Here is a 25,522-nt window from a genome sequence, read left to right on the forward strand (position 1 = left end):
GATTATCAACAGAATAGCACTGTTTGTGGGGGGTGGGGAAAAAGGTGTTGACATTAAAATATAACTTCCGCATAAGCAAGACATGGGACTCTAAGATACTGATGGGCAGAAATAGTATTCAGAACAAAGGTTTAATACTGCTTCTAACAGAATTCCACTTAAAATCAGTATGTGTCAACTAAAAAAGGGTGTGAAGGTCTCTTACAACTTTGTTGCAACCCACAAGCATGGTTCTCGTAAACCTTTAGACATAATTAAGCAAATTTGAATTTGAGCCCACCATCGGTTTCTGGTGTATCCAGGGGACAAAACTCTGCCTAGCATGTTATGTCAAAATATTACAACTGAACTTCAAGGGAGGCATGGTTTTGCTGTGACATTCTTTATGCAGGTGTAGACCTAAAGGGAGTCACCAACCTGACGTGACGTCCCTTTTAGCACTATAGGACACGCCAGATAAAGACGAGAGACTGTGTTGTGGTGCCAATAGTTTTTCTGCAATGTCCTCTTACGACTGCCCATCAGTATACATTCCAACTGCCATTGAAAACCTTTTCCTTATCAAATGAAAATTTCGAAATAGACCCTCCGCAAGAAATATCAAACAAGTAAGGATCATTAAACTAGATCCTAACTCGTTCCACAGACACAAACACACATAGCAACAAAGATTGGTTAACGCATGAATGATAGCGAATGCATTATGTAAACAGAGGCAGACTTTCCCTGAAAATAAAACACTGAAAACATGAACAAAGCAATGCACCACAACTCAAGCTGAGACACACGTACAGTCATTCAAATATGCACATCACCTTTAGTTTTAGCATAAAGGATCATTTTCCATAAATAATACAACCTGAAAAACATAACTCACTACAGCGTTTGGAAACACCTTTGAAACAGAAAAAAAGATATTGCAACTCGTCCATTTTTTCATGGAGTCCTTTGTCTTTTCTCCCAAGCACTGAAAATAAACTTTGACAGGAGACCTTGAAAATAGTACTACAGCATGTTTACCATTTATGAATATGTAAATACTTCACTGAGAAAATAAAACCTGACATCTTAACATCAAAATAAAAACCAAGCGTCCTTGTTAGCTATGAAATATGATTTGTTAAGCATAGCTGCATTCAAAGAAAATATTTTTTTGATAAGATTAAGTATTCCTTTGTACCATATTCATGAAAATCAAAGCACTTCACTAAGGTGAAAAATGAATAAATGTCTTGTTCAACTAAATGAAGAAATGAAAATGAAAATAATCATTAAACTACTCTAAAACAAGAGTACATCATCATGCTAAAATGACGTCTTGGCTGTCAATGCAAACCTGTTACAAATGTCCAAATCATAAAGCTAAAGTGGAATTGAAAATGAAACGTTTTTTCATCTGAATATCCTTCATAATGATTATCTCCCTTTCGCATAACAATACAGTGGACTGTTATAAATATTCACAAGCATTGTAAGATGACAACAACATGCTGTCAACAATCAATATTTTACATATTAGAAACTCGGCAAAGAAACCATATCACAGCAGTATAAAGAACTTACACTGCACCACTATAATTATGGCTACATTCAAATCCACAAGTATTCTAGAGTTATCTCCCTTCCAGAATAACTCGGGGTGTCCATTAACATTGACCTTCATCAAATAGTAAAAGCAACCAAAAAACTTGGCAAATTTTAAACGTACACAGGAGGAAACGTCATGTCTGAACTGAACTGGACAAGCCTGAAAACACTTCAGCAAATATTTCACCTTGATTCTAACCTTCAAACAAGCAAAGAGAAATTCCTGCATAGCTGAAGTTAACACAATATTATACCTGGTGTCAGTTTTACAAATAACATTATGCAGCCAAGACAAATTTATGGAAACTCTAAAAATATTACGTTTTTTTACATGATATCTTGTCAATACTAACAATTTGAAATAGAAAGCCATTAAATTATCTCTTAAACATAAACTTGAGTGATGTACGGTACAGAGAATGGTTTCCGGCTTGCCCAGAGCGCATTGGTTGTGTGATGTCAGACAGTATCCCATGCTATATACAAGCCCCCTTTGTCCCATCAGTCTATGTACACTGTTTCACTTGGAGGCAGCAGCGGCGGCACCTTCTGATCCTGATGCAGGCTTGTCAGTTTTCTCTGTTGTGGATTTTGATTGGCTGGCTTGACCAGACTTCTGAGTGGCTGTTTTCAATTGGGTGTCTTGGGATGTCTGTTTTGAAGGTGTTGGTCCACTGGATTGATCCTCGAACTAACAAAGGACAGACATTATGATGGAGCTATTGTATCAGGTGGCAAACCTATTTTGTTACTTGACAAATTGAATAAATGATCTAATCTAGTCCAGGAAACGAAGTGCTTGAGGAACAATACCTGGGAATAAAATATTTCGCTGGTGCTAATTTTGGTCAACTAAAACGCATGTGTTTGTTTTTTTCATCTTTGTGATGGTGTTCTGTTCTCCCCCAAAATAAACTATTCTGTGACCTGAGATTAACACTGGTGTTCTGTCACAGTTCTAGGTATTCCAACGGCAGAGGTGTAGCTTACTGGGGACCTATTCATACCTGGAATCCCAATGGAAGTAATATTTGCAATATCACCAGAAATAGGCTTCACATAATTTCAAGATTCACAATAAATTTGGCATCAAAATTACACTCACATCAACTCGGAAATCCTCTAGTCGCTTGAATTTGGAAAGTTTTTCTTTCAGCATTGGGTCAACTTCTACTGACCGCCGAGAATACTTCAGGAACGCCCAGAACTTCTCCAGTCCATATAGCTGACCTGGTAGATGGCAAAACATTAAACTGATATATTAAAACAAGAGTCATCAGAAGATGACATATCCACACGGCCCCCACATATTTGAAAGAACAAATTATCTGACAGTTAGTTTAAAAAGTAAGTCCAAATCGTTTCCATGGAAATCATGAGAAATATAAATGCCAAAAATCTGTAAATAGCAAAAGGTACCATTTCAAAATTTGCCTAATATATCTGCCAAGTTCTGTTGAAAGATACTGAATGCTTTTCGAGTTGTGCACCAGAAATGAAGCACACCCCTCCCTTTTGGGACTAAGTCCTAATCGTTTCCATGGAAACCGGGAAAAATAAATATGCCAAAAATCTGCCAAATAGGAAAAGGCACCACTTTGGCATCTGCCTCACATATCTGCCAAGTTTTGCTGAAAGATATTAAGAAGTTTTCCAGTTGTGCTCCCGAAACGAAACCCACCCCTCCCTTTTGGGAAACAAAATGATTACGGACTGACGGACAGACGGTCGGACGAGGCATCGACTATATCCCCCCGCATTACATGCCGGGGGGATAAAAATGTCTATGCAACTATGAACATTACATGGCACAAAGTCACTGTATCGTATCAGGCACCATCAAACTGAACTGAAAGTGAAGTCTTGATGGTTTAATGCAGTTTTTAAGACAGAGGGTGGACAAGGACCCATGGTCCCAAGAATGGGCAAAAGGTAAGTTGACATTCTCACCACTTTCGCAGTCTCTTGTTGTGTCCTCCATGAAGTCCTTGAACACATCTAGCCGGAAACGGCGTTCCAGTCCGTAGCTGTAGTAGCGGAACAGACACTCTAAGCCGTACCTGAAAGCGGAACACAGTTAATGAGTTACTAGTGGAGCTAGAACTGTTGATGCACTGTTGAAAGAGTGAGTGAGTTTAGCTTTACACCGCTTTTAGCAACATTCAAGCAATATCACGGCAGGGGACACCAGAAATGGGCTTCACACATTGTACCCATGTGGGGAAATGAACCCAAATCTTCGACGTGACAAGCGACTGCTGTAACCACTAGGCTACCCTATCTCCTGATACACTGTCAAGTCAAGTACATGTCTAGTATATAGGCATTCTCATACTACAGGAATTGAAATTCTTTTTCTTTCAGTTGGTCCCAATCAGAGTGGATAGTTTTCGGCAATACCATGGCAGTGAATGACAATCCTCTTCTAGGAGACACAAATCATGAACAAAGAATAAATCTGTCAGGCAGTTTAAATGTACTGAAGTGACAGCACAATTCCAGTAAAGTTACCTGTATCCATCCTTGGAATCCTCCACAGCCAGGTTGCGAAAGTTTAAATGTACTGAAGCGGAACTCCTGGTACATCTTTTTGTTGTAATGCTGACGTAAGAAGAAGGACCAAAACCTGAACAGTGTGTTCATCTCCTGAGACTGTCCGATTCCAAGCCTCTTCCGTTCTGGTAACAATACAACACATTATCAGATCAAATTCATATTGATTAATTTCAAATAAGGAATGTTCCTTTAAGCAGAATAGTTTTCCTTTACTAGAACTTACTACAATAAATAGTTTGTGTGTTGTTTCTTGACAAAATTCACAATGTAAATCGAGTCTGGAAAACACCAGCCATGGGATATACAAAACTATTTAAAGATTATTTTCACAAAGATACATTCTCTGTGTGGTCTACAGCTAACAAGACAATACATTTATCCAAAAAGTGTGATAAATGAAGCACACTCACAATTAGCGGTAAGATATAGTTGATTTATCTCCAACAAGAACCTAGAATATGATTCTTTTAACATCTGCTCTTATCCCACTGGAATTCCTTCATTATGAGTGAATTCACGGTGTTTCAGTTACATTAGGCATTAAAACTACTGCTTTTACTTCCACGTTAAGTTGGTGCACAACTCAATATGCTACCAGAGATGACCAGGATGCCATTGCACAAGGGTGACCTTAAGCACTAAGGTGGTCATATTTACGGCAACTGTAGCAGTCTGGTTGTTTAGTACAATGGCACCCAGGCCACACGATTCTGCCGCCTAATCCCTGAGGTACATACTTAAGACATCAAAAAACATTGATATTCATAGTGAGTTCAGCCAGTACCCAATCATTGCTCACCTTTGAGACATTTGGCGTGATACTTGTGGTAGACAGTCCAGACGAATCCGTTCTCCTTCAGCAGCTGATGTGATGGATGCTCAAACTGAGGGAATGTGAGAGGAGTGCTGCCGTAGCTGACAGACAACTGGCTGTCCGACGGGCTGAAACAATCACATCACACTTACACAGTGCTCCACTTCCAACCTCATCAGTTTCAACAACCTACTGAAGTTGCTTGGTGAACCTCGGGCCCCGAACTTCGTAACACTATGCCGCTTGTAAGCCGATGATAAAGTATAGAGTTACGACGCTAACTCTATACTGTAACAATACTAACGCTTTGTGGATTTGGACCCTGATCATTTTGTGGAGCAGCCTTCTCTCAAGTTGCAAATTGTGAGTGAGTGAGTGAGTGAGTGACTGAGCCACACTCAGCAACATTTCAGCTATAAGGCGTCAGTCTGTATCGAGTCTGGACCAGACAATCCAGTGATCAACAGCGTGAGCATCAATCTTAGCCATTGGGATATGATGGTATGTGTCAATCAAGTCAGCGAGCCAGGCCACCTGATCCCGTTAGTCGCCTCTTACGACAAGTATGGGTTACTGAAGATCAATTCTAACCCGGATCTTCACTGGTCAGTTGCTAATTGTAACCCATACATAACTGGTTGTAAACAACAAATGTAGGATGCATAAATGTGAATTAATATCCATGAAGAAAACAAAAATTTCAAAATGGAAATTACAAAAAAAAAAAGATTTTGTGATGCAGCAGTGCCTAAGAACCAAGGCTACCATTAAGCCTAAAATTACTGTGGGTGAATTTACATTGAGAGATATTGTCTAAACACGTATTTGGCCTTATAAATCTTACAGACACTTTCCAGTTTATCACATTTTGTCATTTGATGAATACCCAATTACCACCACAGCTTTCACTTTAAAATTGGTACGAATAACAATGAAAACACATAGGGGTTTTTTTCAGATTATTTGTTGAAACATAAGTGAGAAGTACTAATGATGCACTGAATAGTTGAAATGAATGTTCAAGACTTGATTAGGAACAGTTCGAGTTCAAATCCACTTCATGCTTCCGAAAACAGAAACAGTCGTGAAAACGCATTTTTTATCATTCGTTGAAACACAGCAAGGCAATCCTGACAATGAAAATGCATGTGCACTTCGTGAGGTCTTTTCCATATAATGCACGTGTATAGAGAGCTCAGTAGCCAAGTCTTAAACATGCCGCGACTGAATCTGCAGCAACATGCACACGCTCTGGGATTCCTTGAAGACGGTATTTCACTTAATGTTGTTGCTAGTCTTAATGTCAACCAGTCCACCATTAGCCATCTTGTCAGTCGTCACCAGATGACAGGGAGTGTTGCTGACCGCTGTCGACCAGGATGACTTCCGGTTATGACGGTCCGACAAGATCGACAGATGCGACTACAGCAACAGCAGCAGCAATGACTGGTAGCCATGGAAGAATGATCCACCCATAGACAGTCATTCGACGCCTGAGACAGGCTGGACTGAACTGTCGACGTACATACCGTGGCCTGTGCTTCAGCCCCGTCACCGCCAAGCCCGACGTCAATTCGCACAGCAGTATGCGCAACAACCACTTTTCTTCTGTAGGTTTGTCTTTTCAGACGAGTCACGGTATTGTGTGTCATTTGTGGATGAAAGACAGCATGTTTACAGACGTCGTGGGGAACATTATGGGGTGACACAAGCATTCATTCAGCAAGCAGGAATTAATGTGATGGACTGGCGAGCATCACCAGATCTCAACCCTATTGAGCATTTGTGGGATGAACTGGGGAGACGTGTTTATCGACGTCAGCCACCATCAGCCAACGTCGCAGATCTCACACTGGCCTTGCAGCAAGAATGGAGGAACATTCCCATGGCCTTCATTGCTCGCCTCTGTGACTCATTGCCCCATCGTCTCAATGCCTGCGTAAGGGCGAATGGAGGACACACAAGATACTGACAGTGTTTAACGGAGTGACCTTGTTTGACCTTATCTGTACCACTCGCATTTGCTGATATCCAACTTTTTCAAAACCATAATCATTGCTTATTACCCATGTCATAAACTGAAAATGATTTGGATCTAAACGTTTTTTGTCACTTTTTTCCCACATCAAAATCAGTCATGCGTTTTCATTGCAGGTCAGTACAGATTGAATACAATGGGATATACCATGCAGGAGGAGTGAGCAGTGCCTGCTTTCTGGACTTAAAGAATTTCTGTCTTGACCCTCAATATTCATTACAGTGGTTTAGTTGGTGAGGTTGTTGTGAAAGCCATGAGACTCACCTCATGCTCATGGAGGTGGAGTTGTTTCTTGACCGTGCTTTGTGCTCCTTGGAGTCCATCACCCAGCCCACGTGACCCTCCACCGGGGGGTTGCTGCTGTGCCTCGTCTTCTTCTTCCTGGGAGTCTGAACCAATGAGAAGACCATGACAATAGACAGATGACAAACCATGCCACACAACAGCAAGTCCATGACTTCCATACATCGACGGAAAGTTGCAGATTCATGGCATAACTTATTTAGTTTGAACTCCACATTCTGCTTGGAATTTTAAATACATATCAGAAAGTTGAAACGGCAAAACCAATGACAAAGTGTTTAAGATGAAAACATAGCCATCAATTGTTTTCTATTTTGTTACAATCGCACACCTTAGTTTAATGCTTGAAATGTCCTTTCACAAGACAATGAGAAACTGGTGTCCGTCTGCCTTCCACCAACACTCTCAACACTCAGGATGTTTCACTTGGACCATTATTTACCTGTGGATCTGGAGGTCTTGAAGAATCCTTCACTACTGGGTAGAACCGTGGAGCTTTGCTGGAATCTTTGCGTGCGTGTGGTGTCCGAGGTGTCGGTCTGCCTGGCGTGTCGGGCACGTAAGCAGGAAGTGACCGTGCCACATCCTGCTGCACAGTCTGGGGGGACGGCACTTTCTTTGGTTCTGGGAAAACAGACAGGGAACGTTTGATGGTTTTAGCTTCATGCTAGAGTCTGCAATGTTACATCACAACAACATGCAATCTGCAACTAACTGAATGTGGATCAGATAAATCACTCATTGATATTGTGAGCAAAGACTTGTGCCACACCAAGGTCAATGACACGTGACACATCAAGGTCAATGACATTACCACTTTAAGGTCAATGACACGTGCCACATCAAGGTCAATGACACGTACCACATCAAGGTCAACAAGAAGACAAAGCCATCAATATCCCCTAAAATGGCAAAATACTCTTCATAGATATGTCTACTATGATTATGTCAAATGTTTTGGCATGTATATAGCAAAGTGGAAGGAGAGTATTGAAAGGTTTTTAAGTTCTACCACCAAATACAAACTTGTTGCCATGGAAACGCAAAAAATATTTTATTCAGAATTCCAAAAATGCCAAAAGGCACCAGTACAGCACCAGACCTATCTATGTGCCACGTTTGCTGCAGAAATAGCGAACGGTTTATAAGTTCTGCTCCAGAAAAGAACACTACCACCAATTTCAGTAGAAGTCAAATTTGATGCCATGGAAACGGAAACATAGATAAATCTGGTGGTGTACCAAAAGGCACCAGTACACCACCAGATTTATCTATGTGCCAGGTTTGGTGAAGAAATAGTGAACGGTTCTGAAGTTTTGCTCCAGAAAAGACGAATGTGCACGGACAGACAGGGTCCATTTTAATACCCCCCATAAAACACGTTGGGGGGGATATTGACACGTGCCACATCATCAACATCAATGACACAAGTCATCAGCTACACGAAGCTGTCTGTAGGTAATCAGGACTGGAGCTAAGAAGCCCAGGGCCTACATTTTCGAAGCTCTCTTTCGGCTAAGATAGTTGTAAGTTAATGTTAATGTATGGCACTTACGACTATCTTAGCGTTAAGAGAGCTTCGAAAATCTGGGCCCTGGTGCTGGAGACATTGCGTTCGCCAATCCTCATGAGGATTGTGAGAGGAATGAAGCTGTTGCACCCTGACAGCCTACCTGTAGATGTCACTGGTGGAGGGGGTGGAGGAGGGACCTCCTGTAGCAGAACAGCTGATGTTGGTGTCAGGTTGTCAAACTCTTCCTTGCTGATCAGGTTCACCGTCTTGAAGTCCCGGAGATCAATTGCATCGAACTAGGTAAGAGAAATAACAGTAATAACATGACAAACCTTTGTGTTCATTTCAGCAGTATTCCAAACATATTTGGGACACCTGTAGATCTTGGTCAGAAAAACCTATGTCAACAATGATCAATATCTCACATTACTGGATATGTAATGTATCACAAGATGTTGTTTTGTCGCCCTTACAAGCAAGCTGTGCCTTGGACCTAATCTAACCTATGTCCCAAAAGATACATTTGTTTGTAGTTAACACTGCATTCAGCAATATTTTGTTTACACGTGTACAACCTACCTATTGATCGGAATAAAGAGGTATCCTCTCTACCTGGTGTTATGTTTTTAATATATAAGTGATGTAGACACATCACCACCAGTGTCTTGTGTCATCACACAGTGCGGAACCAACCAACTCCACCTTGGGACTGATTGAGCTAACACCTTTTTCCGTAGTTAAAGGATTTAGCTGAATCAGCCGTAAACCGTATTCTACTGCATTACCAAGAAACACAAGCAACTTAACAGCAGGACAACACGACAATTCAGAATTTACCTGATCACTCTCTTCCCACAGATCCTGCTCATAGTAATACAGGCCATCATTGATGACTTTAATCAACTCTGACGACATCTTGGCACGAGGAATGTGATCCCCCGTGCGATCGCCACCCGGGTGTTTCCGGTAGGCTGGGGGAGTCTGAGTTACAATAAGAATTTTGTTGATATCACTATCAGCCAACTCATCATCTGAGTCGTCAGACCTGAAAAGAGAATGAGAGATCTTCATAAAGGTTTTGAGAAACTCAGTGTCGCAACTTCCCAGGCTTCATGTAAGGAAACGCTTCTTGCTCATCCTCCAAACTCAGACTGGGTGAAAAAATAGCTGAACATTGTTAGAGAGTGAGTGAGTGAGTGAGTGAGTGAGTGAGTGAGTGAGTGAGTGAGTGAGTGAGTGAGTGAGTGAGTGAGTGAGTGAGTGAGTGAGTTTAGTTTTATGCTGCACTCAGCAATATTCCATGTATATGGCAGCGGTCAGTAAATAATTGAGTCTAGATCAGACAATCCAGTGATCAACAGCATGAGCATTAATCTATCCAATGGGGATACTATGACATGTGTCAACTAAGTCAGCAAGCCTGACCACCCGATCCTGTTAATTGCCTCTTACAACAAGCATGGGTTACTGAAGATCCATTCTAACCTGGATGGACATTATTGGAAATACTAGTTCATACAGATCTGATCTCTTTGTCTCAACACTAACGTTTTGTTCAGAAACTTGATACTTTATTCTAAATGTTTTCTGAAGTAAAAAACAACAGGTTTACAGGTTGTCATGAAGCATTGAAATACTGTTATTCTACCTCCTAGAGCCTACTTGGACAATGGAGGACCAGGATTAAATGCCCTGCCTGCTGTTTCAGAGTACAAAGCACTAGCTAACCCATGCTGATCACTGTGGGATTAAGCCTGGAGTACCTACCAGTCAGTGAAGTTATTTTTTTCTGCCCACTTCAAGCTGTTCAATCTCCTCATCAAACATGAAGTCCAGTTCCTCCTGCTCTGGGGCCTTAGTCTCTGCAAACCCAGACTGCTCATCCTGAAAACAATACAGTGAGAGATGAATGACAGACACAGATGATTTGATACTGGATCATTCCTGAGTGGTGGCTGAGTTTTGGACGAACTTTTAGGTTTAAGCAATATCTAAACCCTGGGAGTAGAATGTGGTCTAAAATGAGAGCAATATCACATCAGCATGACAGATGGCACTGTGACCAAGAATTACAGATGAGCTGTATCACGATGGCCAACATGAGTGAGTGAGTTAATATTTAACATCACATCGGCAATATTTCAGCCATATTGTGACGACAAAAAGTTATGTACTAAGAATAAACATATGTATACTTATTTAAAATAATAAGTTACATCATTTCAAAACACAATATAAAATCAGGCTATAGATCGCCAACAACTGAAGGTAGATCACTCTGCCAACATGAACAAAGGTCCACTATGTTGACACTTGGAGAATGGTGTACACTGGAGGAACCTGCCTTAAGTTTCTGCTTCTCCCTGCGTTCCCTCCGCCGGACTTCTCGCCACTCCCCCTGAAGCTCGGGGGCGGAGGAGGACAAGTGCGAGGCCGATGTTGACTTGAGACTGTCCTTCCAGTCCTTCATCAGGTCATCCAGGGACTCCTCATCATCACGGGAGCTTGGAGGAGGGTAGGTGACCGAATCTGGAACAGCCATTCCCATATCAAAACATATTCTCTATAACTGCATTTTAATAAAAAATCCTATAACTGAGAAAAGCCAATGTTCTTCAGTGGTTTACAAAACAAGCAATCCCTTCACAATGGGAAATTTGCAATGAACAGACAAGCGTATTGACTGAATATCACTGCCACCAGAAAAATATCTCAAGATTTGTTTTCTCAAAATTTGATAGATGATTCACTCTAAGTTACACACACTGGATCAAAAGAAAACAAAGTTATCACTGGAAATAATAACAGCCTTGTCTGATATTCTCCAAAAGGTAATCTAAGTCACACACAGCTGTTAGTTGGAGTGGGACAGAGTAAGCAGCTGGAAGAACCAACCTGGTAATTTGAAAGGTTGACCAGGCACGAATTCCGGTACATCAGCATGTAGGTTGGAAGTAGTGATGAGAGCAGGTCCTTCAATTGGCCATTTCTCAGGGTCGTTCAAGCCTCGTATCCTGAGTAAATCCTCAGAGAGTTCAACTGTATCGCTGTCTTTCAATGACTGGGGAAAAGAAAAATTCACATAAAAGGTATAAAGTCTGCAAATTCTCAGATCACATTATACTTTGGTTGCACATTCATTTCATATTCATTAACAAGAACAATATCAGTGAATGAATAACATTATCCCAGCTTTATAATGGCAGCCAGCATAGAGTATTCAAGCCACAGAGACCAATCAATTTTCACTTAGTCAGCTCTTGCAAACATGGACCTCCAATTTGACAGGATTGATGCAATTCCGAACCAGTGGAGCCCACTTGCACAAAGTGATCTGACCACTACAAAGGCTGTAACTCCCATATTTCAATACAGACTCACCCTCATCTTACAGGGTGAGTGAGTTAAGTTTTACGCCGCACTCAACAATATTCCATCTATGTAGCGGCGGTTTGTAAATAATCCGAGTCTGGACCAGACAATCCAGTGATCAACAGCATGAGTATCGTTTTACGCAACTGAGATACGATGACATGTGTCAACCAAGTCAGCGACCCCGTTAGTCGCCTCTTATGACAAGCATGGGTTGCTGAAGATCAATTACAATCCAGATCTTCACTGGTCTGTGTGTGGAAAGGAGCTGTAGCTTGGCTCTGTACCTGTATGATGAGGTTGACATCTTGTGTGAGGTTCTGCACTCTGTGGAAGCTGGCGATGAGGCTGATGGGGATCCAGCCTCCCACATCCATCCGGCGACGCAGGAAGAAGTCACGCTGCAGGTTCTCCTCGCTAAAATAGTACTCACTGAAAGTAGAACAGGTCAGTAGATATAGAGGGAGACAACTCACCAAGCATTACGTGTTTTTCAGATCACATGCCCAGTTTTATTTGGCTAATACTTTGAGAGCTATGATGATTATTATGACGAGTCAACACTGTAATCTTAGTAATCTACACTAATATTTGACAGGCAAAATACAACATTAAAGATTTTGTATGTCTTTGCTTACAACTCACATGATACCACCTCACTGTGTTACAGCTAAACATGTTTAGGGTTCATAAACATACCCACATACTTGTCCAGTTAAAGACTTGAAATTAGCAACTAAATTCCTTTAAAAAAGAGCCAAATTGTAAACCCTGCAAGTAAGTTTCAAGAGGGCAACAAATCACCATTCAAAACAATAGGATCGCACAATACATAAACTATGAAGTGATTCTTCCTTACATCTGTTTCTTTACATAGTCTTTCAGCACCGCATCATCAACCATTGGGGCGCCAAAGTACACCGTCCCTGCATAGGGGGTGAAGTTTCCATCCACAAAATACGATTCATCATACTGGAAATCTGTATCTGCAACAGATACACACCCATTGCAACTGAATAGTGCTGGGAATTGGTTGAACTCTCACAATTGATGATTGGTTTATTACCAACGAACAATCATCGAAAAAATTGGTTAGCGTCATTTTTCAGATTTTCCTATCCAGGTTGTTATTGCAGATATGTAGAACATGATGCAACTTGCTACTTTAAAGTGATGACGAAATTTCCTGTACATAAACTTCCTGGAGTCTTCAAGAAATATTCAGTCATGACTTTTCATTAAGTGAAGTTAGTTTTCTGAAAATTAAACACGTTTTCCGGCCCTGACAACTTCTAAGATATGTTCCATCGTCAAGTATTTCAAACACTATAACAGTAGTTCCAAAATTGTTCGTGTTCGATTATGAGAAAATGTGATCGGTTGCTTGGTCGTTTGGTCACTCCGACCGATCTTCGATTGTTTCAATTAATCGGAACACCACTACAACTGACATGAGTTATTTCTAGTGTTCTGGACTTTGTATGGCTGCTGAGTTATCTCCTCTTACAACACAATTATCTCCCCTTACTATACCTTGTATGTTGTGTTGTATAATACGTGGTACTGCATTCAAGTGTGAAGAGGTTTTCCTTATCTTCAAAAGGGCTGAGTGCATTTTGAACTCAATGTGTCTGTATACTTTACAATGAATGTCATGCGAGATTGACATTAGAGGTCACTGGGGAAAAAATTGGGGGTTCCTGAACTTTATTACCAGTGATATTTTTATTTGTATTCTTAATTGCATCAAGGAATCATATATATTATGTTGGAAGCCCTTGAATAACTGTGGGAAAGGTAAGCATATTGGGTGTATCACAAGCAATGATCCACATTTTTAATGTATTATGAGACATTTTCATAGAGATGACACACTGCAAAACCACATCAACATGTAAATCTTGTGTGCTCTTGAAAAAAACCACCAATCAAATATATATATCTGATAGATTGGAAAATGTGATCACACACTTCTTTTATAACTAAAACAAGATGAAAAGAATCACCCTCGCTTGCAGTTCCTCTACCACGTCCGCGTCCCCTGCCCCCAGTGCCTCCTCGACCACGTCCCCTCCGTCCTCCACGGGAGTAACTGGAGAAGGGGCTTCTTCCCTCTGCTGCAGCATTGGCGATGTCGTCTCTCCAGTTCTTGGACTCTGCACAGACAACCGAAGTTGGGATGAAATCAGTGACATTCAAACAGTTACATAAGTAAAATCATTCCTAAAAGACAATCGATGAAATATCTCATCACTTGTAGCCATAGCTTTCCATATAACACTTTACAAGCTTAGAGTATTCATTGCATCATTGTTAAACTGATGCCATTATATGGAAAACTATTCACATTCAACTTTCAATAGTGATGTCATGGGATTTTTGTTGTTCTTTTGTTGACACTGCAGTTTGTCAATGACAAATCATGCACAACCAGTATCTATGAAGCATCTATTCACCATTAGAAAAGTACAGGGCCTAGAGTAAACAAGCAATTAACAGGGGTTAAAACAAGTTGCCTTTAACCCCTGGCTGCCGAGTTTTTTTTCAGGCGCACATTTTCATACGCTTTGAAAAGTGAACGTTGTGCGTGAATTGCGCTCGCGTGGTCCTGGATCTACGTACGGCTATAAAATTACACAGAAATGTAGAATATTAAATTTCCAATCCGTTGGTATAAATATAAGAGCAACTACCTTGGCGGTTTGAGAAATAGACCTTGCTAAATGTTGTCCAAATTTTGTTATCCGTTAAAAACAGTAAAATTTCTCCGCTTTTATCGCCAAGACCGATAAAAAGCACTGTGCTACTAATTTTTTATTTTGGCATCTTAACGGAAAGTGTGAGCGAAGAAAATACAGCCTGATATCTGAACGACATAAGTGTATATGAATTGGATTTATGTGCTTATGCATAACATTATGCGCTCAACATTAAAAATCACTCGCAATAAATGTCAAAAATGGATTTTCTTCCACGACGTCAAACGACAACAGAGAGGATATACGCGTAATATGATAAGGGGGCATAACTCCGTTATTCTTAAAACTAGGTCAATGTAACTCAGATCACATGGAGAGTATTTGTTGTGGATACGGACGCTATATTTTCGTTAGTTTTTGTTCATCGTTAACCAAACTATTCCAATTCAAAGTTCCCCAATAAGAGCGGATACGCTTTGGTAGTTACACAATTTATAAGAAAAGATGACAACGTACTACATGTGAAAGCACGTAATAGCGATTTGGATGGCCCTATCCGATATATAAGTTAGTTCTTAGATTCCCATATTCTCCTGTTTGTGTAGATGTATTTTGACTAATTTTGCATCGTTATTACCAGAGTAATAGCCATATCTTCAAATGTAATGAAATTGCTGAAAATAACACAACATTTTAGTTGACGTCATTGCTTGTTTTGTGAATTTTGCGACGTCGGAAAAAGACGACATTGGTATGCTGATTAGTATATATCTCACCTAATTTCCATTAATTGTGTGAAAGGTCTCGGCTTCTTTGTCAGAATTAACACTCTTTAGACAAAACATAAAATGACTGATTTTTCCGTTTAAATAGTGTCCTGAATATATCAACAATTAGACAGTTTGACTGTGTATCTTTTGTGAGCAACACGCACACCTGTTTGGCATTAATTTAACGTGAAATGAAAGATAACATTTCAAAACACCGAATATATTGTTTAGGATAAGAATTTTCTTTGTTTATGATTATGTAGCTATTTCTCTTCATAAGTATGCAATGAAAGATGCAAACAGATAGCTTTATATATGGAACTAGTAATGCATACTATATGTTAGAATATGGATGTAAGATTTGTCCAAATTAAGACATGACATGGTTTATATATTTTTATTTTTTTTTCAGATAAATATAGTTAGATTTTGATATCCTGTCATCACAATATTTTTAAATCGAATATGAATTGATTACATTATCGAAAACAATGATAGTGGATCAAAAACGCTTCCGCACAAACGCGACACCTGGCCAATCAATTTACACCATTGTTTTTCTATAAAACGACACAAAAATGTGCAAAGAACAAGACAATTCCTTTAAATATGGGTGGATATACATTTCATAACATATATAAATCATGTTCATTAAATATTATCAGTTTTACTTATAAGGTTGAATTAAATCGCCGTTCATTAACCTGTTCATGTGAAACTGCAATATTAGTTCAAATGCATTGAATATTGTTCATCATAGGAACTAAAGTAGTTGCAGTTATGGCTACGTTTGATCTTCTAACACTTGTGTAAAGGTTTAGAATATGGTGTACTGCACTAAATGTGTCAATTTCTTATGTAAATATTATTCAAACAATCAAAAACTTTCAAAGATTAAAACACCGTAAACCCTATATGCTACGTGCACATATGATATGATATTGAACAAGGCTAAATGTAGATACTGAAGTCAGTTTCATGAAAAAGTGTCTGAACTATCCGCAAAATATACACCATAATACTGACAGTGTAATCGGAAGGATTCAAGGCATTGTGTTTACTCTTGTTCAACCGACCTTCACCTCAAAGAAATTGCCCAAATATGTACAACAATGTTGACGTATGACATCCCTACCGATGACCTATTTCTTACAAAATGGCGGCTTTGCTGACAAGGATACACAGGATTTTTCGAGGACCCTTCCATTGATTCAGGGATCGTTTGTACATAAATATGAGATGTAAGTAATCAGAATGATTCTGACTATCTGTGTATTGTTATATGTTTTTATCATTTTTAATGTTAGTAAGAGAAGAAGCCAAAAATGCTGATGATTACAGTTGTCGTTCTGCGTGATTTTGCATCAGTCATGGCGTCACGCTGCACGGAAACTTTGACAATTTCTTATGAATTATCAAATCATTGCATTGTATCTATTTATAATTTCCTATTTCTTGCTACAATACTCTTTCCATGCATATTCCAAAGGTATTGAGCCATTGCAAGCAATGAATAGACGGATGAATGTTAGAAAATTTCAGAAAATGCTACACAGTGTAAAATAGGTTTTTGTCTTTGTTTACATTTCGGAGCAGCGCAGTCTTCGAAAGCACAGCGTTCGTTTTTACACCCAATATGTTTTTCGATCTTATTTTATCTAGACAGTTGGCATTGGTGACAAAGACCAGTTGCAGATTGATTCTTAAATGTATGGGGAATTCATTTATGCATTTTTCGAAGCTGAATATGAAATATACGTGATGTAATAGGCTTCTCAATACCGCCTTCGCTAAACGCGTGATTTTGTAAACACTATCCAATATGGTGGAAAGCTCTCACGGCGCTCGTGTAAGTGCATTTTTCGTAAACATCCCAACCGATTCTAGATTCATCGGCAACGTTTCAGAGTTATCATTAGCGATTTCATGTAAAACTGATATCAGTGATCATGAATATGTTATTTTTGAAATTCAGTACTCCCAGGGATTATCCGATTTTCACATTTCAAAACATACAGCAAATAACGCTGTGAATCGCGATTTAGTGCTGTGTCCAAAGTGGCGACATTTTCGATGAAGCCTATTTTGAAAGGTCATTTTTAGCACTTGAGCTTTGTCTAAAATAATAGTGGATGGTATCAAGAAACAGGAAATTTCCCGCAGAATTCGAAACTGTGAAGTGTATTTGTGTGCGTGGGATATTTTGATTTTTATTGGACTTGAAATTGAGGGTTGAAGGGGAAGGACATATATGTCCCTGTGGCATCCAGGGGGTTAACTGTTCCCCCTGTATACTACTTTACTGACACACTCCTAGACCATTAAATGTTACTCTAGTCGTTTCAAAAACTTACACTAGCCCAAAATTTTTGACTAAGCAGAATTTTCATTACATTTTTCCATTGTCAAATGGCTTTTATCAATTTATTTTACAAGACTGACCAGAATTTTACTGGACTCATGTTTCAGACCAGTGGCTCAAGCAACAGGAGTGTTACTCTTATTTCGGAAGCTGTCACAGATACTACATCAAGATTAGCTTTACGCGGCTGGCAAAACCTCACAAGTTCATAAAGTATCACACCTGATCTGTCTAGACAACAAATGATAAAAAGTCCACTGCCTGACTCACCATCAGCACGCTTGTCAGACTTGCCCAGTCTGTCTGAGGTTCTGCGCGGGTCTCGTCGGGAGGCTGGCGAGTTGGGTCGTCTGCCTTGACTCCGACTTCTGCCTGACCGCCGGCTGGACTTGGGTGGGTCTATCTCAAGGGGAAGCCACCTTTGTTTGGAACCTACAGATTTGGACATTTCATTGGTAAAAAAACCAAACTGACAGAGTAAACTCAAGTCGTTATTAGAAAATTGTGTGAAATATATGCCATATTTTGATAATTAACTATTTATCAATGTTTTAAAACTAAATTATGTATCTTTTACACTGACAATGATTTAAAATATCAGGTTGGCCTTTTTTAAATTTGCATATTTTGTGGACATATATCACCACACATCTCCCAAACATCATTCATAGTATCATTGTTATCCACCATATGCACAAATGTTTAATTATGCAAATTCCATAAATTTTACAAATTCCCCAAATATCCTTGCCTTACCACCAAAACAGGAGGGCTCATTTTCAATGACCAAAAAGACCATATAACGATAATCTCCTAATGTCTCTGGGAGACTTTACCACAAAAATCAAACCAACATACCTTTGATTGCTTTCTTTCCTTTAGGCGTCCGCTGAGATTCGACGGAAGCTATGGAGTTCTCCTTATTTTCTTTGGCAGAGTCATCTCCCCCTGAGTCACTCTGCGACTGACTGTTGTGATTCTGAGAGGCTGGTGGTGTTGGAGGGCCAGTGGAACCAGATGGTTTGGAAGGCTTCTTTGAATTCTGGGTTTGCTGCAGAAGGAACACATGCCATTAGAACATGATTACAATAAGGGAGTTGGGTTTTACACTGCTTTTAGCAATATTCCAGCAATATCACAGCGGGGGACACCAGAAATGGGCCTCACACATTGTACCCACGTGGGGAATCTAACTCGGGTCTTCGGCGTGACGAGTGAACAGTTAAACCACTGGGGTACCCCACAGCCCCAGAACATGATTACAAACATATATAGCAGACAAAAAGCTTGTGTGATTGACAGTGATAAACTGCAGGTCAGCTTTCACTTAGTTGTACACCTGTGACGATATAGGCTAGAATAAGTCTTCAGTAATCCATGCTTGTCATAAGAGGCAACTAAAGAGATTGGGGGGGGGGATCAGACTCGCTGACTTAACTGTGACATTCCTAGTAAAAGGGTGAAGTGATAACATCACTCAGGCTTCCACTACAGTCAGCCATGTTATAGCCATACTGCAGCCGCTGGCATTCAACACAGCTCGCGTGGGTCATCTGGAGGTGTAACTGGACAGTCAACCATCCACCCATACCATCAGGATTGATACAGGCAACAGGTGGTACATGGTCTACCACGGTTGTCAAGCCCACTGACCACTTAGCCATTGTTATACACCACCCTCAACTTAGTACTGTTTTAACACACACACACACCTCCTCCCAGAAGCAATATCGATAACTTCAATGGTTGCCTGTCAAAACTGAGGTCAGCACCAGACAGTGGTTGACATCGTGACTACCACCCATCACCAGGAACAGACACTAGTGGTGGTCTGATTAATTGAAATAATCAAACATTGGTCGCAGTGACTAAACAACCAAGCAATCGAACATGTTTTCTCATTATCAAACGCAACCAAACTGGGAACACTTGCTTGCATCAACAATATTTTTCACAGGTTGGTTTTGTCTGTGTCATTAAATTTACATTTCATAAGCACTACAAGCTCATTCCAAGTCATGATTGAATTTATCCTAAAGAATCCAGGAAATCTGTGTTCCTAACATACTAATCATACTTTAAATATGTGAAATTTGCAAATGGATTTTGTACAATTTGAAAAAAAACCACCCACATTACATGTTTTTTCTTTATTTTTTGTGTGTGCATTAACAAAGATAACAGGAACATTTGATAAATGACACTAACCAAATATTTTAGATGATTGATCGGTTGTAATGAACCAATCATCAATTATGTGAATTTAACCAATACCCAACACTAACAGACACCAAAAACCAGAACTGTCTATCCTGGAATCCTGTCTTTTACAGGTATGTGGTACTGAGAAGTTATTATCGAGTAAATGAAAGGAACCACCAGAGCAACTCACCTCAGAGAGTGCCGGCCAGTTGTCATCGCCCAGAGTGGGATCCTGAAATATACCATTCTTTATCATAAACAAAATTTGCAGACAGCAATCAGGTTCACCTAACAGAATTTCACCATACATTTCACCAATGAACAGTTTTTTTATATTCCTTGTTTACCTATCAACATTTATTACAAGACAGACACGGACAGACAGACAGACACAGAGGCATTTTGTGTCTTGCATATATATATATATGGGTAGACATTGCGATCTGGTAGGATCGGAGATTCTACCAGTAAAATCTGTGATCGGAGTCTCTTCCAGTAGAGATTGCGATCAGAGTCTCTACTGGTAGAATCTCCGATCCTACTAGTAGAGATTGTGCAATCGGAGTCTCTACCAGTAGAGACTCTGATTATATAGAATAACCTATACAATCTCTACCAGTAGAAGCTCAAATCTGATCCTACTAGTAGAGATTGCAATCTAAGTGAATATTTAGAAAAACAAAATTTATTTTCATATATTGTAGTATGACATCTTCCATTGAAAAGTGCACAGTTTGTCCAACTTGATGTTTACAAAAAAAATGAAAATAAAACATTGTTACTTTGTTTTCATATATGATTGTTATTGTAAATAAGTATAACTCTAACCCAAATATATATCTGGCCGATCATTTCTCCACCGTCCTGTTTTGTTGTTGTTATAGTACAGTTATGGGATTACAAAAAAGGCTTGATAAGTAAAGTAGTTATTGCGATAAATGGCAGCTAAAGGTAAATAAAGAAAAAACTAAGGTATTCGGCTATGTATGGGTTAATCAAGATATAGGTTGTATTAACAGTGTTATTTCAAGTTTTAAGGAAAGGTATATTACTATTGATAACCAGTGTTTCTTTGAAAGTATATCAAGTTATTCCAAACTTCGGTTATATAAATCTGTTAAAAGTGAAATTAAATGTGAGGATTATTTATTGCTAATTAGTGTACCAGTTTACCGTATTGCACTCTGTAAGCTCCGATGCTCTAATCATCAACTGCTAATCGAGGAAAGACAAAAGATCGGCCTAGCACGGATCGAAAGATTATGCCCTTTTAGCATTGTACCCATTATTGAGTCTGAATATCACTTCTGCTTAGAATGTAAGTTTTATAATAATCTTCGTCAGGCCCTGCTCCCAAAGTATTATTACACTTCTCCATCACTCCATAAATTTGTACAATTGTTGTCATCTTTGTTGTTTGCCACAGATCAATAAGAGTTTCTACCATTTAAATTGGAAATGGTACTGATAGAATCTCCGATTGTACCAGTAGAGACTCCGATTGCAATCTGTACTAGTGGGATCGGAGATTCTTCCAGTAGAGACTCCGATCGCAATCTCTAATGGTAGAATCTCCGATTCTACCAGATCGCAATCTGTACCCTGACATATATATACACACACACACACACTTTTTTCAGTAGATTAGCCATCATCACACAGTTGCATTACTCAATAAGTAACAGTGCTCCAGCTGTCCAGCTATTTGCAATCATGGACCCCCATGTAACAACAGTTGAGTTTGAAATTAACATAATTCAACTAATTGTAGACAAGTAAAGTTCAGGAAGGACGAGTGACATTTCCTTGTGGACCACCTCCTCCACCATTAAACAAATACCCCTCTGGAGCAGGTGAAATTAGCTGTAAAGATGAGGAGGTACTTCACAAACCTTGGCCTCAGTTTTCACATGGGTGGACTTTAGCGACCCTTTAGTTTCTGCAGAACTGTTTTCTGAAAACAAAAAGAAATATATTTTATATCGCATCAGCATTATTCTATTAATATAATGACTAAGATAATAAAAAAATAAATCATTATTTTCACAGTATTCCGTATTGATCCATGACTACGCAAGCAGTGTCATACCATCTGTCCCAGCAACATAAAATGTCAAATTATTTGGAGCATACAACATTGATCCGTTCTTTGACTTTATCACATGCAACCAACCTAGATCTAAATTAGATATGAAGTTTCCTGACTCAACAAAATGAGCATATGATACGTTCTGTTGTCTACATTTTAAACATGTGTAATATGGAATATATGTGCTATCTGGTAACAAGCCTGTATTATCCACGAGGGAGACAAGACTATTTACACGTCAGCCAGCTCAGTCCCAGCAAGGTCAGAAGAGGCTTAAAAGTAATCATGTCTTAGTCATGAAAACCAGTGCTTGATAGCACGAATAATGACCCCTGGTCCTGGAGCATGCTGACCGCCAAACAGCCAGGTCACACAGTGTAACCCTCTTGTCAATACTAGTCAATAGCCAGCTCTTAAACACAAACATGGGAAACAGGGCCTATTCTGGTAACACAAGCATTGGGGCATTCTAACACATTTCTGCATCAAAACCTGTATACTATCACGAGTACAACTACAAATTAAGGTAAACTAAATGAATAATGTACAAACACAACTAAATAAATTATGTACAAACACATCTGTCAATATGCTTGTGGTAAAAAAAAACCTTTTCATATCACAATGATATCCATAAAAGCTGAAATTTTCATGAAAAATCATGAGATAGTTAGCTTGAATGAACACTGACCGTAATAAATACAGTAATGAAAATCACAAACTGTGGTAAAACCTGTCTAAACTGGTCACTAGGTCAGTCCAAAGCAGCCCACAATAACACATACAACTTTATAAATTTCATGAAACCAACAGAATATTACACCTCTGATACCAACAACATTAACATCTGGCACAACTCCGGTGAAGAAAAAGAGCAAGTAAACTGCAACTGGAGTAAGCCGCACACGCCAGTAAACAGCAAGTACCATCTCCATTTTTACCATTTTATAAGAATTATATTGTAGGATCAACCACAAGTTCAACATTCTAAATAAAAATAATCCTCATCACCAAAGGATTTTATCAAAACCTAATTTTTAAACTAACGTAGATTCACCTCTGGGTAAATACAAATAATATATCCCTCTGGCCATAGATTAAAATGTTCTAAATTCTGAATCCAGACTCTGTGTCTCAATAACCTATAGATAATTCACGACTTGACAACATTGCAAATGAACTGGTAGATGGTAAAAGACAACCACAATGTGTTCACAATGACCTGATATACGAAGTGCCCCTGAAGCCACAAGACAATTATTTTCTCACAACAATGATACAGTCAGCCTCAGGCCAGAGGACTGCTATGTTTTACAATCACTGCATACCTACAATCCTCCATAAAAATAGACCAAGAGTAATTCAGTTCATTGGTGCAGTTGGACCAAAGCACATTTTATGACAGCACTACTAATTTACTGTTTGCATTATTCAATAACTATTAACATTTAGCCAATAAACATGATCAAATTAGGTAACTTCTGTGGAACTGATTGTTATATACCTTCAAATTTACGGACGTTTCTTCTCATGAATTTGGTCTTTCATCACAAAAGTTGTTAAATGTCATAAAAGAAATTTATGCTGGCCTGCTTACCAGTAGCTAGAACCATTTTCTAACTCTAGTCTAATGTAAAGGCCCACGTTACCACGGTGCAGTCACCATGGTAACAATACTGATTTTACATATTGCGCTATACTAACAGAGTCCTACTGATACAGATAGCATGATTTGAGACCAGATGGATAAATATAATTCTACAACGGTACAACAAACTACATTTATAACAAACATGCATGTAATCAACTGGGTTTTTTTAAATCAGAGCCACTTGCTGTATATTTTTGCCAGTTAATGACTTTAATACACAATACAAGTAACTAATTCGGCCTTCAGGAACCCACGAGTCTCTGCAATACAGGTGAGAATAGGTCAATATTAAGGGTGCATGGTATTATCATAATGATATATCGGTTTATTGAGGTACGATACATATCAACAGAGGTACAGATAAGCTGCGTATCTGCATAAATTACGCAAATATTTATATGAAAACTCAATTCCTATTAAGGCTGTTGCGTACAAGTACGCTTGAAATTTTTAAATACCCAATAAATGTGATCTTACATGCATACACACAAAAATGTCCAATCTTAGCATGCTTACCGGTGGATAGATAAAATTACTGATGTATATTGAGATATTCTATTTCAGGACATGAACTTGGCAACTTGCAGTATCTCTGATCGTTCCTCATATTGCAGATCAAACATTAATACCAAACACTAACTTTTAAACTTTACTATATTTTTACAATTAATGGAAAATGGCAAAATACCCAAACGAGTTTGAGTTAAGTGAGCAAAATTTCTTTGGTTACTCAAATGAAAATTAGGATACCCAGTTGAGATGAACACAAGAGAGTACATAACTCAATGACCCCAAAAGTTATCTGTAGCTCTGTATCAATATATCATTTTTGAATGCTTGGTAAACTGGGTGATGTCAAATGGTGATTTGTATCATGTGCTTAAAACTGAAAGAGAAGTTACTACCATTATGAGAATACTGATTGACTATACATACAGTTTCTAAATTAAGAACTTGATACATGTATATTCAGTTATCGATATTACATACATCTTTAGTCAGTAAACATCCCAAAACTCACCACCTGTTGCTCATCGAACAGTACATCAGAGTTAATTGCTGTTGTTTAATGTCACAGATGGCATTCACATATACAAAATTTATCAAAATATGATAGACGTGTACAGAAAAATATATTGCTTGTACATGAGTGAGTACGGCTTTGCACCGCTTTTAGCAACATTCCAGCAATATTTCCATGGGGACACCAGATATGGGCTTTAGACATTGTACCCATGTGAGGAATCGAACATGGGGCCTTCGGCGTGACGAGCGAACACTTTAACCACTAGGCTACCCCACCACCCCTTGTAAGAGTTTAAAACAAAAATACATATCACACAGCCACTTAGTCTGCAGTTCACTGGTGGTTATAGATCAATACATCCAATTTGTCCAGGTTTACTTGTTCAATTGTGTGTTCTGCATGTGAACATGTGTTAACTTTAGTTGTGTTGACTATCTTCAGCAGCTGTGAGGATGGATTGCAGCTTTTGTTAGACACTCAATACATCTACCATGCTTATGATGCACTGCAGGGAAGATTCTGCTTTACAGAACATGGAT

The 25,522-nt window shown here is 39.1% G+C and overlaps 1 protein-coding gene across 1 annotated transcript in view; it reads right to left on the minus strand.

Annotated features, from left to right (window-relative positions):
- Positions 1-366: 366 nt before the first annotated feature.
- LOC124284406 (la-related protein 1B-like) overlaps positions 367-25,522 on the minus strand; it is a 49,597-nt gene continuing 24,441 nt past the window's right edge. The window contains 21 exon segments of the mRNA XM_046720494.1: positions 367-2,278; positions 2,693-2,817; positions 3,538-3,647; positions 4,099-4,139; positions 4,141-4,265; positions 4,943-5,085; positions 7,260-7,384; positions 7,741-7,922; positions 8,972-9,107; positions 9,649-9,856; positions 10,579-10,598; positions 10,600-10,695; positions 11,156-11,340; positions 11,707-11,872; positions 12,471-12,615; positions 13,043-13,169; positions 14,190-14,339; positions 18,285-18,446; positions 18,873-19,065; positions 20,407-20,448; positions 22,109-22,170. Coding sequence (XP_046576450.1) covers positions 2,108-2,278; positions 2,693-2,817; positions 3,538-3,647; positions 4,099-4,139; positions 4,141-4,265; positions 4,943-5,085; positions 7,260-7,384; positions 7,741-7,922; positions 8,972-9,107; positions 9,649-9,856; positions 10,579-10,598; positions 10,600-10,695; positions 11,156-11,340; positions 11,707-11,872; positions 12,471-12,615; positions 13,043-13,169; positions 14,190-14,339; positions 18,285-18,446; positions 18,873-19,065; positions 20,407-20,448; positions 22,109-22,170 — 2,714 coding nt within the window. The 3' untranslated portion in view covers positions 367-2,107.

The sequence above is a fragment of the Haliotis rubra genome, unplaced genomic scaffold, assembly GCF_003918875.1.
Source record: "Haliotis rubra isolate DU_JTF1 unplaced genomic scaffold, ASM391887v1 Scf336, whole genome shotgun sequence".
Classification (NCBI taxonomy): Eukaryota; Metazoa; Mollusca; class Gastropoda; order Lepetellida; family Haliotidae; genus Haliotis; species Haliotis rubra.